The sequence below is a fragment of the Myxine glutinosa genome, chromosome 13, assembly GCF_964187855.1.
Source record: "Myxine glutinosa chromosome 13, kmMyxGlut1.1, whole genome shotgun sequence".
NCBI lineage: Eukaryota > Metazoa > Chordata > Myxini > Myxiniformes > Myxinidae > Myxine > Myxine glutinosa.
This window is the reverse complement of record NC_136273.1, coordinates 88,768,435-88,788,725: the sequence shown is the minus strand read 5'-3', so window position 1 is coordinate 88,788,725 and position 20,291 is coordinate 88,768,435. Positions and strand designations below refer to the sequence as shown.

At 45.7% G+C, this 20,291-nt stretch overlaps 1 protein-coding gene across 3 annotated transcripts in view; it reads right to left on the bottom strand.

The window, feature by feature from the left end:
• The window catches only part of POP1 (POP1 ribonuclease P/MRP subunit), a 46,203-nt gene extending 31,027 nt beyond the window's left edge, over window positions 1-15,176 (bottom strand). The window contains exons 1-9 of one of the 3 annotated variants that reach the window (XM_068134805.2): window positions 15,013-15,143; window positions 13,904-14,079; window positions 9,914-10,156; window positions 9,717-9,804; window positions 8,929-9,119; window positions 2,662-2,912; window positions 2,386-2,479; window positions 2,165-2,267; window positions 1,874-1,993 (exon numbers count right to left, since the gene is read on the bottom strand). In XM_068134805.2, the coding sequence (XP_067990906.2) occupies window positions 1,874-1,993; window positions 2,165-2,267; window positions 2,386-2,479; window positions 2,662-2,912; window positions 8,929-9,119; window positions 9,717-9,804; window positions 9,914-10,156; window positions 13,904-14,038 (1,225 nt within the window). In that variant the 5' untranslated portion in view covers window positions 14,039-14,079; window positions 15,013-15,143. Of the gene's footprint in view, window positions 1-1,873; window positions 1,994-2,164; window positions 2,268-2,385; window positions 2,480-2,661; window positions 2,913-8,928; window positions 9,120-9,716; window positions 9,805-9,913; window positions 10,157-13,903; window positions 14,080-14,181; window positions 14,630-15,012 lie in introns of those variants that run through there. The other 2 variants (XM_078767766.1, XM_068134806.2) reach the window with 2 other exon arrangements.
• Window positions 15,177-20,291: the final 5,115 nt, after the last annotated feature.

Here is a 20,291-nt window from a genome sequence, read left to right as displayed (position 1 = left end):
AGGTGCACCAGCTCAGGTGCAAATGATTAGAACATCGTTAGAGAGGATCTTGGAGGAACCTGTCTTATTTAACCATCAGACATTTAGTTTGGTTTGCTCTTTGTTGTTGAAGTGTGCGGCATCACCATGCCGAGATCAAAAGAGCTCTCTGAGGCCTTCAGAAAGAAGGTTAAAGATGCCTACGAGTCTGGGAAGGGATTTAAAAAGATCTCCAAACAATTTGAAATCAATCATTCGACTGTCCAGAAGATCATCCACAAGTGGAGAAGATTCCAAACAACTGCCAACTTGTTCCGCCCAGGCCACCCCAGCAAGTTCCGCCCAAGAGCGGACCGCAATATGCTGAAAGAAGTCTCGAAGAACCCCAGAATGTCATCACGGGACCTACAGGGTAGCTCTTCCCACTGTTGATGTCAAAGTGCACGAGTCTACCATTAGAAAGAGGCTGCACAAATTTGATCCACATGGGAGATGCGCCAGGAGGAAACCTTTGTTGTCCAGAAAGAACAACAGGGCAAGACTAAAGTTTGCCAATGAACACCTAGGCAAAGACCAGCACTTCTGGAACAATGTGCTCTGGACAGATGAGTCAAAGTTAGAGCTATTTGGCCACAGTACCGGAAGACATGTTTGGCGAAAACCAGAGACAGCATTTGACCACAAGAACCTGATACCAACTGTAAACGTGAAACGTTTATTGTTTGGGGCACCACAAACCAGTTTATGGTTTGGTGGAAATATTGTGGTTTGGGGCAGCTTTGCTGCATCAGGGCCTGGGCAGCTCACCATCATAGAATCCACTATGAATTCTTCATTGTACCAGAGGGTGCTTGAGGATAATGTGAGGCCATCTGTCGGAAAGTTGAAGCTCAACCGAAGGTGGACCTTGCAACATGACAATGACCCGAAACATACCAGTAAATCCACCAAGGAATGGCTGAAAAGAAAGAAATGGAGGGTTCTGGAATGGCCAAGTCAAAGCCCGGATCTAAATCCCATCGAGATGTTGTGGGGGGATTTGAAACGAGCTGTGCATGCAAGAAACCCCTCAAACATCGCACAGCTGAAAGAATTCTGCATGGAGGAGTGGGGGAAAATTTCTCCCAGTCGATGTCAGAGACTGGTAGACAGTTATAAGAAACGCCTACTTGAGGTTGTTTCTGCCAAAGGGGGCAATACCACCTATTAGAGCCAAGGGTGTACTTACTTTTTCCACATGCGAAATTTGCAGTTATGTTTATTTAAATTATACAATGGACTACAAAATGTAAATGTTTCATGATATTTGTTATATTATATCACCTTTATCTATCAATATTGTTGAAATGAAGATCAAATAGCTGTATGTTGAAAAAGTCAAAATTTTACATGGGGTGTACTTACTTTTTCACGTGTGTGTGTGTGTGTGTGTGTGTGTGTGTGTGTGTGTGTGTGTGTGTGTGTGTGTGTGTGTGTGTGTGTGTGTGTGTATATATATATACATATACATATATATCCGATGCTATCAATTGTTACAACGCATCGATGCTGCCGAGTCAGTTTATGGGCAAGGGTAAAGCTGGTAGGTGTGCCAACCATCTCCCAGGAATTTGGATTTGTCCAGGTTGCTGGCGATAGCTTTCTTACTCTTCACAAATGAGACCGTGGTATATTTTACCTTCACCAAGCAATGCCGGTAGAGGGGATACCTAGTTTATCATCAATCCAAGTGACGACACACACACACGATTAAATGACACTGCCTGTGAAACAACGGGATGATCGTTTATAGTTGGTTCGGGATTCACCAGACTATCCTGCTTGTAGGAGAATGTGCGTACCTCTCGGCCATCCTCTTATATACATACAGAAGCTTCTTTGAAAGACAGCTTGCCTGCCTCAGCTGTCCGACCAGGAAGGGCCTTGCTTCTCTTGCCGGGGAGGTCTAGCCGAGGGTCACCAACTGTGAGGCCCAAAATGGTGCCGGACGGTACGTCAGAGGTCGCCTGCAAACCTGTAACAGTACAAAACAGTGTTTCAGACAAGAAAATGTATGTCATGGACACAATGGACTGTTAAAGTGCGCAAAAGAGAGAAGAGACTAATGTCTCTGTTGGAAGTGTGATATTAAATCAAATAAATACAACTTTGCAATCAGCATGCAATCACGAATGACAGTCTTTACCAGCCAGCAAAGAAAATTTCCGTCTCTGCTTCTCATGGAGCTCTCTGTGGAGAGGATCTTTGCTGTGCTTTGTCCACCAAGATGTCGGACCTTCCTCTGAAACCTGGAGGGCATGTGTAAGTCACAGCATAGCCATGAGCAAGACAAACCTTGTGGACTTCCATGCATTGATCACAAATATTACTGAATATCAGGAAATTAAGGAGTTCCAAAAAAGTTACTTGGGGCGAGTCAGCCAAGTGCAGAGTAGTCGTGAGCACACAGTTCGCGAGTGGTCCAACAAGACGTAACCTAACTAGCTCCATGGTGAGATCTCTATGGTTACAAACAGAAAACATGCTTTGTGAAGAGCAAACAATAACCCTCACACAATCATGATCATTTCACATATATGATGAACAGTAGTGAAACATCCATACACGTGATCAATGAGATGTCTGGTGGGCAATATTAATGTTCAGCGTGTCTTTTAAAGAAACTAATGGTGTGTGACTTACGTGAGCACCATATCACCATTTTCTGTAATCCAGCTTGTGGCATCAGAAATATGTCTTGTACCATCACCCAAGACCTTTTCAGGTCGTGCCGCAGACCTTGATCGCTTCCTTTTTCTGCGTGTGTCATGTCCAGTGCTTTGGTTTCCTGAAGCACCTTCTGGTACTGGCTTAGTGAGTCGTGAGGCATCGGATGGCTTTGGACGTACAGGAATCAGACAGCCAATAACTTGTTGCAGCTCCTCAATAACCTCCTGCAGCATAAAATTTGTCATTAGAATTATTTACGCAATGTGGTAATTCACGGGCAGATTCTTTGGAATGCCAATCGTGCTTTCATCAACCTGAGTGCGACACATATTTGGTTATGAAGTGCAAGCATTGAATGCAATGTAGAGGGTCCTGCAATTACAGCGTGGGATCAAGCCCTCAAAACGAATTACTACCAGAACAGCATTTGAAAAACGACCACTGTGGAATGTGCTACCAACTTTGACACGTGGATCAATCCTGATCCCCCTGGGTCAGGAGAGGGGCGAAGCTTGGACTGTGTTGGTAGCAACATCACTTTAGCTGGGAGATGGGCGGAGCTTGGACTGTGTTGGTGGCATGTCACTTCCTTAGCAGGGAAAGGGTGGAGCTTGGACTGGAGATAGTTAAAGAGCTCATGGTGCTCACTTATTCTTAATTTAATTGATTTATCTATATGGTTACTGTAGTGCTGGGCCGATTAGAAAATTTGACTATAACCGATTAAAGAAAAATAAAATAAAAATACAAAAAATAAAATAAACTAAAACAGCACTCTGGAGAGAGAGCATACCTTCGCCAAGATGCACAGTTTACGTTTTGTATCCCACCAATAGATCGGATATGACCTGCACCTGAACCAAAAACTAATCGGCATGTTCTTGTCACTTACCCAACTCAACCACCAGGTTTTGTCACAAGCCGTACACAACCTTTCCAGTTATCATCCTATATAATCATTTTGTCCCCATCTCCCAATGGTGAAGAATCACTTAAAAAAATTATCGTATCCAGTTCCGGATCCAGATCCAGCTCTTCACCAAAATCGAATCATTTCGTCCTTATCACACACCTAACCTCTCCGCCAAATTTTGTCCAAATCCCTCCACAACTTTTTGAGATACCCTGTTCACAGACAGACAGACAGGGGTGAAAACAACCTCTGTCCGCCTTCGGTGGTGGAGGTAAAAATCTGCGAATTCCGATTGTAAAGTGATAAATAATAGTGATACGACATTGTGCACACATGAAGTGGATACCAGATGGATGCCATTCCCACGATTGACGTTATCGAGTGGCTGTGAATCGATACATTTTAAATCCCTCTCTAATCGGTTGGTGTACCGTATCTAACGGCACAGCATCCTGTCATTTTTAAACGAATGATAAGCTATTGAGGATATAAAACTAAACTTTTCATACTTGTCTACTTATGTGAAAAAGCAAGTTTTATATAAAATACAGTACAGGGAGTTCCCAGTTATAAAGGGATTCCGTTCCGAATGTTCATACGGTAAATACATCAATCAGCCAAAGTACAATAAGGTGGGTGAAATGAATGAATGAATGATCGTTTTAAGGCCATTTTCCCTGCTAGAGCGGGGTTAGCCTTGCGGGGCCCCATGACAATCATGTTTCCCTGTTTGAGGCAATGTTTTTATGGCCGGATGCCCTTCCTGACGCCAACCCTTGGTCGCTTCTTACGATGCGCAGGGATACGGTGTACCTATTCTAAATCGGGGTACACACCGGGATCATTCATCCCAGCAAGCTGGTACTCAATTTGCCGACCTCGGAAGGATGACAGGCTGAGTCAACCCCCCTGGCGTTAATTCAGCGATCGACCGGGATTCAAACCCAGGATCCTAGGATCCCAAGCCGGCACCCTAACCGCTAAGCCAACACCAGGTGAATCAGAAAATAATTCCAAATAATGTTGTAACGTTAATATTCATCCTGACAAAGCAGTCACTTACACAGTAGGTAGGAAGGAAAGAAGAAAGCGTACCAGGAAGCGTAAATGCAGCATATACTCTGTTGTGCTTATAACTAGACTACGGATTTTTATGTTAAGAAAATAGGCCTTTTATGTTTTGAAAAGCGGAATTTTTTTTTTTTAATGTGAAAAAATCCCGAAATATTTTTTTCCCCCGTTTTATTCATTTTTTATTATTACCAAGTTTTTCAGAAATCAGTCAAAAAAAGAACAAAAAATGGTAAGCTTTTTCCTGCACAACATTAAGCACTCTGGGCTAGTAAACAGGTAAAAAATGACGTTCAGGTATCTTTATTGCAACCGCATTGTTTGATAAGTAGAGGACTAGAAGAAATTGACAAGACCCTTTTAGGAACGGTTAAAGTAGGTGTTTGAAATCATTATCTTGGTAATGTTCTCCTTGGTGAGGCGGTGTCGGCGGTCGGTGAGGACGTTTCTGTAGACGGAGAAGGACCTTTCCACGTCGACGCTGACGATGGGGCAGTACCTCAAGAGGGGGATGTCAGCAAGCTTGACTCCAGCCGGCACACCAACCTCAGATCCGTGCTGATCTCCATCCAGGATCAAAGCCACTGTCCTCAGCACACCAATGTCGGGATTACGCTGCAGCACCGCCTTGAACTTGGTGAGCAGGATCTCCTTACGGCAGCCTCGGATCTTTTCGAGCTCCTCCTTGGCCTGATCAAGGAGCTGGAAGGCCTTGGCCAGCTCCATGCCGGCCTCCTCCAGCTGCTTAAGGATCTTCGGGATGAACGACACGTGGGCATTTAAGAAGACCAAACTGAGCTTGATGTCCGCCTTTCCGAACAGGTCCTTGGCACTCCGGATTGCCATCGCGTCATCGTTCAGCTGGTCCACAATGTCCTTGACGGCCTCGAAGTGCTCGGCGTAAAACACCGCGGCGTCGATCCACGTCCCCCACCGAGTCAGAATGGGCTCCGGGGGGAGAGAAAGATTGGGCTGCTGCTCCTTCCAAAAGACAACACGCGACGGGGCTTTGACGAACACCTTCTTCGTCGTGGCAATCAGGTCGTTGACGTCCTTGAACATTTCTCGGACTGTCTCACAGACACGGTGGAGCGCGTGGGCAACGCAAGTCACATGCAGCAAGTCCGGGAAGAGTTCCTTCAGGGCATGGCCGGCCTTGATCATATAGGCCGCGGCGTCGCTGACGAGGACCTTGAGGCACTCCGGCTTGAAATCAGGCCAAAGATAGCGCAGCGTGTCATTGACTGCACGCACGATCTCCCCGGAGTTGGTCTTCTCCAGAAACATGCACTGGACGAGGTGGGGACGAAAGTACCCCTCCTTGGACAAGCGTCCCGCGATGATGTTGGCCACATATCGACCTGCCGAATCGGTCGTCTCGTCGACGGACAGCCAGATGGGCTGCTGTCCGAGGTCGGCACAGATCCCCGCCAAGGCCTCGTCGTAGCACTTGTCGAGGTAGTGCTTTCGAATCCAGCTTTCATCGGGGATCTGGAGAGTGATGTGCTTCTCCAGGAACGACCGGAGGGCAGGGTTTTCCAATTTCGACCATGGGATGCCAGCGGCCAGCATGGCCTGGCACAGCTCCTGAGCCACGACGTCGCACTTGCGCCTCTTTCCGCCACCAAAGTCCTCCATGGTGGCTTGCGTGACCGTCCTCTTCTTCTTCAAGGCCAAGTTGCTCTTGTGGCGGTCTCCTCGGACATGTTGGGCCAGCTCAGACTTCTGCTTCGCCCGGAAAGTCTTTTCACAAGCTCGACAGAAAGCCATGTCACTCGACACGTACTTGAAGGTGGCCCCATCGCCGCCAGCGTTGAATTCCTTCAGCCACTTGTCACGAAGAGCAGCACTCATCTTGATAGGAGACTTGTTCACACTTTGTGTACACTCTCTCACTGTAGTACACCGCCTCACTGCTGTACACGCTGGGGACGCAACGCACGCAAGTGGACGCAACGTTTTGTTTTTGAGATCGATCGCAATTAAAAATTTCGATCGCAGCTAAAAATTTCGATCACAGTTAAAAATTTCGAAAAATTCCCTAATTTTTTTTAGCGTTGCCAGACATTTTCGACCAAAAAGGGCATTTTATTTTATTTTTCCCGAAAAAGGGCGAAATATTTTTTTCCTCCGAAAATAGCAAGATAATTTTTTTGCGCGCAAAAAAGCCGTTTTATGTGAAAAAATATTTTTTATTTTTTTTCACATAAAAATCCGATGTATACTTATAACATACCTTTAAGATAATGTGTTATAATCGTGCTATTAAAGACGCATGTGAAATGTGATCCTTTTCCTCACGGCTCAGAATACTGTCCGTCCACCTTTGAAATGTGAAAAAATAAATTCAACTGATGCATGCCTGGAACGCGTGACGTCAAGACGTACTTTTCCAAGAAGTACAATACGAGCTGTAGCGTTTTTTTTTGTATGCAGAATCGAGGCTCGTGAAAGAGCTGAGAGCGTGAAAGAGCATGAAAGAGCGTTTTCCTTTGTCCTTGTAGATGCTTCTAAAGCAATTGGTTAATTTATTTGAATCAGGTGTGCTTTAATAAAGGTCTGTTGTTTCTTTGTGAGTTTCAAAGCAAAATAAATTTGATAACCGATTTCCGAGCCGTTTTCCATATTGACACGTTTTCCAAATTCCCGAGACAAAATTTTCTCCCCATCACACGACGATTGGCAGCTGTTTACAAAGAATAATGTTTATGCACATCTCCTTGAAACGCCTATAATGCAACGTTGTTTTAATTTGTTTAGTGAAATTCGCCCAAAACAACGAGGGTGTTTCGGGCGATGTACAAAGCTACTCAAGGGTTTTTGGGTCGTGTACAGTACAACTGTAATCGGTAAACACACTCCATACCGACGACAACCGGCCGATGCAGATTACCAAAAATTCCCGATATCTGCACGTGCCGATTTACTGGTTCCGATGTCGGCCGAGCACTTGCTTACAGAATAAAACCACAATGCACGAGTAATCTACTAGAATAAATAGAGCTCGTGTGGCAGGAGCTACGTCAGCAATATTCACACGTCGATTGTTCACAGCACTGACCAATTGGGTGTAATAACTTTTCCCAGCATCTTATTCGTGTTCATTGTTATCGCATCTATCGGTGTTGAGAAAAAAAACCAGTCCATCAAGGTGGTGCGACAAATTGCACTCTATCCTCACCTCTCACAGCGGTGATTAAAATACTGGTGATAACGGTGTGGCATCTGTATCACACGCTTTCCTCTCACCTTGTGCCTCATCCTGGCGATTACTATATTGACCGCGGTGCTATCCTTGTACATTTCTTTGACTCCAACAACAACAACAACAACAACAGGCATTTTAAGGCCATTTTCCCTGCTATGGCGGTGGTTAGCCTTGCGGGCCCCATGACAATCTTCTCCATTTTGCCCTATTTTCTGCATCTCCCCTTGTTAACCCCCTTGCCCGCATTTCTTCTTCCACCATCTTTAGCCAAGTCTTTCTCAGTCTTCCCAGTCCTCTACTTCCTTCTACAACATTTCCATCACTCTTCTCAACCAGTCACTTTCATCCTTCCTCAACACATGACCAAACCATCTCAACCTGTTTCTCTTCAAAGCATCCATCACAGGCTCTATTCCCATCATCTTTCGCAATTCATAATTTGTCTTCCCCTCTCTCAACGATACTACACACATCCACCGAACCATTCGCATTTCCACCCTTTCCAGCCTTCGTTGCTTTCCATTTCTTTGACTCCCACTAGTATATTTAATGGAGCAACAAATTTGCTGTGAAGCCAGTCAAGGTTTATTTGCAAGATCAAGTCCCAGGAAAATGGCAATTCCTTCCAATCGGAACTTTCCAGGTATCGTTTATGGGTGCTCCGAGCTGCTGTTATTTGACTCATTTAAAATTTTAAATATCTAAAAATAAACAGAACGAAAGGCATGATCTTTGGTTGCACACCGAGAAGCACGTCGCCATATGCTCCGCAGAAGAGAAGGCTGATGTCACAAATCCATGACGTTTGGGACGAGCAAGTAATCACTCAGCCAGGAAATATTGGGAGTGTTATGCAGGAAATAAACTTGCCAACATCTTTAGCATCAGCCAAACCAAAGGCCAAAAAAGAAAAGCACAGTGAAAGAACAGAAAAAGACAAAGCAACAACATTGAATCACTTAACAACAAAATTTTGTACATTTCATATCAGAACAACTGTTACATTCAATTCCACAAATCCATGAATCCGACGGATTAACTAGAGTACCTTTTTCATGGCAGGATGAATCCAAATCCAAAGCTGCCGATGTTTTGATTCCTCCACAACAGGCGTCAACAGGGGCCTCCAGATAAAGGTGACCGGGCCCAAGGGCTGGCTGGGGAAGCCCTCGACCTTGTACAAGACCAAGGAACCCTGACGTCGACCACCAAGGCATTCTTTAGAAGCAAATGTCATACCTAAGGAAAAAACAAACAAACAAAAAAAACACCTTTCGAGGCCATTTTTCCCCACAAAGCGGGGGTTGGCTTTTTTCAGGCACCGTGGTTGTTGTTGTTTGTTGTTGTTGGTCCCCTTTTTGAAGCAATGTTTTACGGCCGGATGCCCTTCCTGCCGCCAACCCTGTTTGTCGCCTTTTACGACAAACAGGGAATTACCAGTGAACTGGTACTCAATTAGCCGACCTCGGAAGGATGACAGGCTGAATCAACCCCCCTGGCGTTAATTCAGCGATCGACCGGGATTCAAACCCAGGATCCTAGGATCCTAAGCTGGCACCCTAACCGCTAAGCGAACACCAGGCTCTAAGAAAAAGAAAGAAGAAAGACCTTAGATCATACCAAAGAAGAAAGACCAAAAACCGAGTGTCCTTTTGTAGAGGACCTGGTGTTAGCACTATGCCGACAAAACACACCTTTAATCTCGAATAAAGATAACAATAACAATAACAGTAAAGATAACACCTTCCTCACAAAAATCAAACAGTAAAACACTCAAAAACTCGAGAAAAACACTCAAGTCCAGAAGTTTAAACTTTGTGGCCAAGCAAGCTTTACCTGCTTCCTTGCTCGTCAATCGGCACAGCCTCTGCAGCAGATCTTCCTGTCTACCACTGACTTCAATGCAGGAGTAATATGAGATGTCCTGTCGATAGAATAAGAAGCATCGATCCTTGCAATATCAAGCTTTACATTCCATCATTCGAGAAGCAACTCCATACCCACTGCAGCCACAGGTTCAGGATCCGCCTCACCTGTAGCAGACAGTGCCGGTCCATGGCACGAAAGGATATACGAAACGTCTTCGCAGATGGTCGTTCAGCGAGGCGGTAACCCCAACACTCTTTCATATGGAACCGCTTGGCGTGCCACACATGCGTCTCCAACCAGACATGGTGACGTTGCCTCCGGTTGTACTCCTCCAACAAGTTCCGGTGTTGTCGTCTCGCTTTGCGAGAGCGACATTTGGACACGGGCTTGGCCTGCGTACCTTGTGTCTGTCACAGAATTGGAGGGAATGTCCATTTGAGATCCCACTTCAAAGGTAAAGGGAAATCAAAATATTTTACAATAAATAAATTTGAATTTTTTTTATATTATTACCCTTTGCCAGAGAAGAGGGTATTTTATTTGGGTCAATTTGTCTGTATGTCCGCACAGAATAAATATGATTTTCTCTGCAACCGATGGTCCAATTGACGTGAAATTTTCACCATTGGTGCGCCTCCCCCTGTAGAAAATTTTAATAATTATGACGTCATGGGTCACGTGGTATGGGCGCCATCTTGGAAAAAATGAAAAACTTTGTACCTCTATCTCCGAAAGCGCTGTGTAGAAACAATTGAGACATGGCTCATTGTAAAGAAGTATCCATGGGTAATAACATGTTAATGATCATGTCATAGGTGTCTCCATTATGACGTCATAATTTGACAAGTACAAAACTTCATCCGATAAAGATGAAATTCTTGAGCATCATAAATGGATAAATTGGTGGAGAAAAAAAAATGATGTTGACATCATCAGTCATGTAGTACAGTGTCTGACAAAACTTTGTATCATGACAAACCGTATGTGTGGAATTTAAAAAGGTTCTTTCACCTTGACTGTGCCTCACCCTCGTTCACCGAAAAACAAGCTCGTTCGGAATACGTCATTTAAAGCACAACTTGGTGGCCGCTGTTTGCTAAATCCAATATCAATGAGAATATTGCTCATCCCTTAGACAGGAAGACCGCAGTCTCTTCCCTTTCTTCAGACAACAACAAACAACAACATGCATTTTAAGGCCATTGTCCCTGCTAGAGCGGGGGTTAGCCTTGCGGTCCCCATGACAATCTTCTCCATTTTGCCCTATTTTCTGCATCTCCCCTTGTCAACCCCCTTGCCCGCATTTCTTCTTCCACTATCTTTAGCCAAGTCTTTCTTGGTCTTCCCCATCCTCTACTTCCTTCTACATTCATTTCCATCACTCTTCTCTACCAGTCACTTTCATCCTTCCTCAACACATGACCAAACCATCTCAACCCGTTCCTCTTCACAGCATCAATCACAGGCTGTATTCCCATCATCTTTCGCAATTCATCATTTGTCTTCCTCTCTCTCAACGATACGATACTCCCAACATCCACCGAACCATTTGCATTTCCACCCTTTCCAGCCTTCGTTGCTGCTCTACGTTCATTACCCATGTCTCGCTCCCATAAATCACAACACTTCTCACACATGCAGCATACACTTTTCCCTTCAGCTTCAACGACACTCCCCTCCTCGTCAACATGCCACTCAGTTCCCGAAACTTCTTCCATGCACTTCTCACTCGAGCAACCGTTGCCGAGTCTGATTCCACCTTCTCCATTCAACATGTCTCCGAGGTAGCAAAATGTTTTCACACCTTCCAGCTTCACGCCATCTCCAATATCCAACTCAACATTTCCTCCATCTGCAGCTCCCTCTGTGCACACCTTACATTTGAATGTAGCTGCCACACTGGTTAATGACCCTCTCAGACCACTACATTTTTGATGAACCCATTCAGCGCACATTGTACATTGAATGGAGTTCACTCCGACACCCTTCCTGCACACAGCACACGGCCACTTCCCAGTTCTTTCCACCTCACCACATGCTTTACCACTTGCCATCACCTTCGTCTTTCCGATATTCACCTTCAGACCTTTTGTCTCCATACATTCCTTCCACTTGTTCATCTTTTCCTTCAGTCCATCCATACTTTCCGCAATCAACACCAGATCATCTGCATACAACAACTCCCACGGTAAACCCTCCTTTACGTTCTGAGCCAGCACCTCCATCACAGCTACAAATAGTAGTGGACTTTGTACCGACCCCTGATGCACTCCCACCTTCACCTCAAACTCACCACTGTTCCCGTCCTTAGTCCTTTTCTTCAGACATAGACAAAAATCACAAGCTAGTCAAACACTTGGAACATGTCTTTCAATCCTGACAAATCTCACACTCTCACGATCTCTCTCCGAAAGGACCGTCTGGCAAACCCTCATATCTATTTTCTGAACAATCTTCTCGAGGAAGTTCTGTCTTTCAAACTTCTGGGTCTCACTATCAGTCATGATCTTTCTTGGGGAGATCACATTTCAAAGTTGGCCTCCAAAGCTAGCTGCCAACTGGGCTTAATCCGTCGTACACAGTCCTTCCTCATCACACTTGAACTCCTATCCACCTGCAAGGCCTTCATCCGCAGCTTAATGGAGTACTGCTCTCCCCTGCGCTCACATCTTGACGCTAAGGCCATTGGAATCTCCAGCGATGAAGCCGAGTTTAAGGGCCTATCACTTTGCCATCGCAGACAGGTCGGTGTTCTTTGTCTTCTACCACCTCCTTTCTGGTATTGCAGATTTCTGCAGGGCACACACGGTCCACAGTCAACCTAAATCCAGGGTACCTGCTCACCTCCACTCATTTGTTCCTCTTTTTTTTCCAACATGTGAAACCAACTTCCACATTCTCTTCAATCTCATTCTTCCCTCCAGTTCTTCTAGACAGATGTTCATCACCATCTCGGATCGTCCCCCATGCATCCTCTCCTGCTCCCATTCCTCCGCACGGCCATTGTTTGTCCGCCTCCCCCTGTCCTGTCCTTTGCTGTTGGTGTTTCACCCTCATCACTGCTGTTCCTTTTGCCCTGTTGCGTCCTCATCCGCTCAGTGTTGTAGTACTAGCTCTTCCACGAGCCTCGACTCTGTATACAAAATAAAGCAAAGGTATTTTTAAAAAACAAAAAATGTACATTAAATGTTTGTGATACCTTCATTTTAGCAATTTGCTCTGAAGGCTGTTCTTTCTCGCTCTCCCCCCATGACTTCACACAAGTAGTGTATGCCATCGCTCATCTTCCCTAATTCTGTCCCATGATCTTTATTACCCCCATTAATCTTTCCTAATCTAACCATCTGACTTGCGCATTCATTCCTGCTTTCCTCCATTCATTTATTCTCTTGACTTTTGTCCCACTCTCGGATGTACGCCTTCCATGAGCCTCGCTCCTTCAAAAAAAAACGTCCCAATAATTTGAACCAAAGGTCTTGTCATCTACGATTGTCTGTCAATCGAATTGCGTCACATGCTTGTCACAATCAATCAGAAACCCACAAAGGCAAGTTTGGCTGCCTCCAGAGATTCATGGAAATTGCATTCAGTGTTTAATGGTCACAATAAGGATGTAAATGAGGGGAATATAAAAATTGATGTAATAATTATCGGTTTGTGAAATTCCGAGTTATTTCTCGAAAAGTTGTAAGTTTCCCAGTTTGTTTCCCAAAACAAACTCCCACACTCCCTTCAATCCCACTCCTCCCTCCAGGTCTTTAAAACAGCTGTTCACCACCATCTCATATCTTCCCCCATCCAAAACCTTGATCTTTTCTACCCCCGCTAATTCACCCCAGATCCACTTTTTTGAAATTCCGACTTCTTTCCTGGAAGTCCTCGCAATGTCCATGTGTTTTATTCTCCCCCCCCTCCCCCCACCCCACCCTCTTTTCGTGCATCCTCCCCCCCAAGCCCTCTCCCTCCCACAGATCTCCCGATGTCCCTGCTCTCAAATGTTGTGCTTGTGTGCTCCCACTCCCTTTATCTCATGTTTTGTGTGTCAGTTTTGTCTTTTTGTGATTCATGTTAGCTCTTACACGAGCCTCGATCTTGTATTTAAAAATATATATATATAAATAAATAAAAGAGAGGATGCATCAAGGACCGAAGACCTCCTTGTCCGCAGCCGCCCGGAGCCCCCGAGGAAGTCGCTTCACGTTCGAGCTCATGGCCCGGCGGCGCATGTAGTGCGGCAGGGTCTGGAAGACCCGGTGCACCGAGCCCTTCTGGGAGACCGCGTGGAGCATCGCATTCACTTCCGCTGCACGAGCCTCTGCGAACCTCAGTCCTGCACATAGACCGCGCTAAGCGTCAGCCGAGCCTGTAAAACACTCACGTGGAGCAGCAAAACCTGGCAGATCCTCGTTAAAAAAAAACATGGTCGGCTTACCCACGATGGTCTCGGGAAGCTCGTGGCTTCGCATCAGCGGTCCAGCGCCCAGAGGAGTGTCCAGGCCGTTGTTCTTTTGGGTCGTGTCTAGCCCGCTTCCCTGACCAGTGTCCACCCGGAAAATGTTTGACGGCTGATTCCGCATTATCCGCGCTCGTTTCCTCGCCCTCCAACTGGCAGGACCTCCTCGGCCTTCCATCGCTATTCCGTCGTCTTCTCGCAGAACACGTGACTAAGGCGAAGCTGAGGCGAAGCGCTCTTGTTCTCACATCCCCAAAACACACGTGACTAATTCTAAGTGAATTACAATTATTTATTAATGTACATGAGGAAACATGAATCTATAAATCATAATTTAACAATCTCGCCAACCGACCGAGTTTAACCACAGCACATGCCACATGGTAGCCCACGTGATCTTTCAGCAAGAAACGTGTTGTCTTGCACTAATAATGTCATTTTCCATTCGCATCAATTTAATACATTAACTTTTGCTCAGGTATTATTCTTATTATTTTATTATTTTTACTTATAAACACAAGGAGAGAATGATACATTTTATTGAAAAGAAAAAAATATGGCATCTCCGTGTTTCAAATATTTTTAAAGGAAATTTGAAATCATGCTCATTCCACATATGGTACTACAATAATTAAAGGAATCCCAAAATACAATTAAAATTATGATAACGCTGTTACTCATTACACCACCTGAACCGTCATGCATTGTACAAACAAAAAAAACCGGAAGCGTTGAAGACTTGAAGTGCAGCACAGAAGAAACAATTAAATACTTATCCAGAAAACTGTCAATTACGATAAGCACACTCACCTCGAACATGTCTAGCCGTGTTGGAATCCCGACCCAGCTATGAACTGTCATCCCGGTGTTTCACAGGCACGGCGATTCATCAATGTGTGTGCCCCGTCCCGTAGGTATGCAGTAGTTGGTGCATGTAGAACATCCCACCTCCCACGGTGTCCTTCGTGAAAAGTATAGGTGAGCTATCGCCGGCATCTTGAACAAATTACAAATTCCTGCTCTAACCTACAGGGGGCACTACATCAGCGGCACGGGCGGTGCTCAGCCGAAGTTACTGCTTGTGCTGCAACTCGAACGTCGAAGACTTATGCACAGCCATTTATTTATTACGTACAGCTACTGATGAAATATGGAGGAATATTTTTCTTCCTCCTGTGTGCCCTCTCCACCCCTTCTATAAGTGCTTGTGCTCTCCCTCCCTCTCTCTCTCTCTCTCTCTCTCACACCTTCTCTTCCCATTTCTCTGCCGCTATAAAGTCTAAAGTCTAAACATGTCTCCTCATAACCTTTTGTACTTATAACTATAAGTAGAAGTTATAGGATCCATCGATTTATCACGTATATAACAAGGATGAGGGAAAAGGGGGGGATTATGAGATGGGGGAGGGGTTGAGGGAAAAAGTGGGAGGGGATTAGGGAAAAGGGGGGAGGGGATGAGAAGGGAGGATGTGAGGGGAGAGGGGATGAGGAGAAAGGGGATGAGGCGGGAGGAGTTGAGGGGAGGAGGTGAGGGTAAAGGGGGGAGGGGTATGTGGAAAGGGGGGAGGGGATGATGGAAAATTGGGGAGGGGATGAGAAGAGAGGAGATGACGAGAGAGGGGATGAGGAGAAATGGGATGAGGAGATGAGGGGAAAGGGAGGAGGAGATGATGGAAAATGGGGGAGGGGATGAGAAGGGAGGAGATGAGGGGAGAGGGCATGAGGAGTTGAGGGGGGAGGAGATGAGGGGAAAGGGAGGAGGAGATGAGGATAAAGGGGGGGAGGCGTATGGGGAAAGGGGGAAGGGGATGATGGAAAATGGGGGAGGGGATGAGAGGGAGGAGATGAGGGGAGAGTGGATGAGGCGAATGGGGATGAGGAGTTGAGGGGGGAGGAGATGAAGGGAAAGGGAGGAGGAGATGAGGGGAAAGGGGGGAGGGGTATGGGGAAAGGGGGGAGGGGATGAGGGAAAATGGAGGAGGGGATGAGAAGGGAGGATATGAGGGGAGAGGGCATGAGGAGTTGAGGGGGGAGGAGATGAGGATAAAGGGGGGGATGGGTATGGGGAAAGGGGGGAGGGGATGATGGAAAATGGGGGAGGGGATAAGAAGGGAGGAGATGAGGGGAGAGGGGATGAGGCGAATGGGGATGAGGAGTTGAGGGGGGAGGAGATGAAGGGAAAGGGAGGAGGAGATGAGGAGAAAGGGAGGAGGAGAAAAGAGGGAGGGGGGAGGGATGAGGCTAAAGGGAAATAAGTAGTCTAGTAGGAAGACTAGGTCCCCCTGCACCCCCCGGAGATATACTTATAATCAGTGTTTCTAGATTGGAAAAAATGTGTAGAAAATGACTAGCTATGGCCCCAAGCTGAAAAAATGTCCCACATACCATTTTTATGCAAATTACTGCTGCCATTATCAAAAAAACGATTTTTGACATATCTCAGCCAATATTGCAGATAATTGAAAAATGAAGGTGTCTAGACCCATGTTTTGAAGGGCATAGATCATGATAGAACTATTCATAACATGATTACATGTGTCTATGGTATACTAGTATGCTAATTAGTGCTTTATTTACAAAATAATCACAGTTTTACGAAATAATAGACTCATATTAAGGTCCGTCTACACAGACGTTAACACAAAGTTTTATTTTTCTAAATACCCTGTGAAATTCACCGAATGCCCTGTGAAACCTGGGATTCTTCTCCAGCTTTTTCAAGGGCCCGACTTTTCCCTTCCCTTTGAAGGCACTGGTGCAGTCTTCTCCGCTGAACACATAGTACCCCAGGAGAGTGGCACAGTAGTCCTCTCCCAGGGATTCTGCCAGCTCAGAGACGTTGACAAGTTGGCGATGCTTCCCTGACCCTGTATCCAGGTACACCGTCAGCTTGATGTTGTGGGCATGGTGGAGCAGGATCAGGAGGATGTCTGTGTCCGGTGTTCTGACTACAGCGTTCTTGTATCCGATGGTAGCAGCATGATGGAGGTACAGAACCACCCTGGTATCAGTCTCTTCCTGGTTGCTGTAGATCGTGGGGAGTTCACGTACCTCGACCTGAAACACAAAAAGGCACCGCATTTCAATCACCAGTCACTGCCAGTTTCAGTATATCTCCGGGGGGTGCAGGGGGACCTAGTCTTTTTTTGATAATGGCAGCAGTAATTTGCATAAAAATGGTATGTGGGACATTTTTTCAGCTTGGGGCCATAGCTAGTCATTTTCTACACATTTTTTCCAATCTAGAAACACTGATTAGAAGTATATCTCCGGGGGGTGCAGGGGGACCTAGTCTTTTTTTGATAATGGCAGCAGTAATTTGCATAAAAATGGTATGTGGGACATTTTTTCAGCTTGGGGCCATAGCTAGTCATTTTCTACACATTTTTTCCAATCTAGAAACACTGATTAGAAGTATATCTCCGGGGGGTGCAGGGGGACCTAGTCTTCCTACTAGACTAAAGGGGAAAGGGATGGGATGAGGGGAAAAGGTGATGAGAAATATCGCTCTCGTATGTTGAAACTTTCGTGTTAATCGTTAAAGCGGTTTTCATCGTCATCATTATTTAAATACTGAAGTAAAAGTTGTTCCCGTTTAAACTTCCGATCGTTCCAATGACATTTCTATTACTATTAGTATGAACCAAACGTATATGATGGAAAATGTGGCCGCGTTCCAGAAACTCTTTCCTGTCGGCATCACCAGGATGTATCCATGTTGGTTATCACCAGGATGTACCCATGTTGGTTATCACCAGGATGTACCCATGTTGGTTATCACCAGGATGTATCCATGTTGGTTATCACCAGGATGTACCCATGTATTATTATTGGAGTACGAAATCAAGCGCTATATAAAATAAATGCATTATTATTATTATTATCATGGGTTCGTGGGATTTCCATGGCCTCGACCTAATAACATGTTCACCTCCCCCTCACCCCATTACTCCCCCTGTTACTCCCCCTCACCCCTCCCCTGGCTCCTTCCGTACTCTGTAGGCAGCAGCATTAAAACAGTAAACACTGTTTGGCATCGTTGAGCGATTTATTAGCATAACCAACACGATACCATACGAAGAAGGATCACAACTAAAAGGTCAGGAGTTATGACAAGTTCAGCTCCAAATGGCTTGTACTTGTAGCGAACACACGGTTCAACCTGCACCCACCAACGCCTAATCAGTTCACACACATTGCCAGGTGGTATTATTACTGTGGTAACCACAGTTACCCTCTTAGTAACGCTATCCGCGCTGAGGAAATGATGAAGGAGGCTGTCTCAGTATTACTACGTGGAAGGGGGATATGGGATCCATAGCTAGACTGGTAAGTGTAACAGGTCTGTGGGTTTCAAGTACTGTTAGAATGCCACATGACAGTGACCGATGAGAGCAAGTCATTTTGTTACACATGATGCTCAGAAGGCAGCGTATGTAGTTTATAGACAGTATAGTCAGGGTAATAGTGAATGCATAAACACCTCTTGTTTGAGGGCGGGGACAAGTAAGGACGTCCCTTCACAAAAGGCACAGGTGTGACAAGTGTGAAAAATGGCCGTCACAATCTGTAGATTATGTGTAGGGCCCACAAGCAGACAATGGATTTATTTTTATTGAGGCCGCCCTATGGGCAGGACGGAGGAGGACTCTTCCAAGAAGGACAAAGGGAAACGGCGAGAACGCACACACCAGAGCTCCCGACGTGCAGGAGTACGAGTGTGAAGAATCGCAGTGGAAAGGACAGAGGGCTGGTTCATGGTGCACGCCGCTGGTGCTCCTCATGGCTGGTTTACTTCGTCGCTGGCTTACCTCATCACTGGTTTACCTTGTCGCTGCTTTACTTCATCGTTTACTTCCAAAACAGGCTGCGGGGAGTCCTATATCTGCACCACAAATAGTCAAAGGAAAGTCCTCCGCTGCAGTTTTATTGTTTGTGCAAGTATGATCTGTGGTGCCGAGTGTGGGTTTTTATTTTTTTGTATACAAAGTCGAGGCTCGTGTAAGAGCTAACACATAAAATACAAAAACATAAACGGACACATAAAACTTACAATAAACGGAGCGGGAGACACGAGGGGGAGAGAAAGGGAAGCACAGAAGCACAACAACAGTGGAGTACAGGGACGTCGGTAGATCTGTGGAAGGGAGAGGGCTGGGAGGAGAGAGAGAGGGGGAGTAAAGGGGTACATGGTATAAAGCAAATGAACGCTACAAGGAATTTCAGGAAAGAAGTAGGAGATTGAAAGAGGAGGATTTATGGTGTATTAACGGGGGGTAGAAAAGATCAAAGTTTTGGATGGGGGAAGATAAGAGATGGTGGTGATCAGCTGTATAAAATACCTGGAGGGAGGAGTGGGATTGAAGAGAGAGGGGGAGTTTGTTCCAGAGGCGGGAGAAAAGAGGAATGAAAAAGTGAAGATGAATAGAGAGTCTTGATTTTGGCAGTTTAACCATAAGAGGGTTGGTGGCAGATCTTGTGTGACCTGTAGGAATATTTGGGGGACAGAGCACAGACAGAGCTGAGGGAGCTAGGCCGGAGAGGAGTCGGTAGAAGACAGAAAGACCACCAATCTACCTGAGAGCGAAAGGCCCTCAGAATCAACTTCATCGTGAAAGATACCAATGATCCTGAAAGCTTTGGTTTCAACAGCGTGAAGTCGGTCTAGGTGTGAGGCAGGAGCACCAGCCCAGAGGGGAGAGCAGTACTCCATCAAGCTGCGGATGAAAGCTTTGTTTGTGGTGAGAAACTCAGTCGTGCCAAGGAAGGACTTCGCATGACGGAGGATGCCCAGTCGGCGACTGGATTTGAAGGCAAGCTTGGGTTTAGTTTTACTTATTTATTATTTATTTCTCTGTACACAAGTTTACAGATTCCCTCTCCCTGTTTGTGTCTTTTGATTTGGGTTTGTTTCGAACTGCTCGTCCTGTCCACCTTTCCCCCCATATTCATTATTAATAAACCCTTTACACAGGTAAGAGACCTGGTCCATCCATCTGCTTCCTGTGCATGTACCATAAATTTTGGCTCATTTGGGTGACCAACAACAACAGGCATTTTAAGGCCATTTTCCCTGCTAGAGCGGGGGT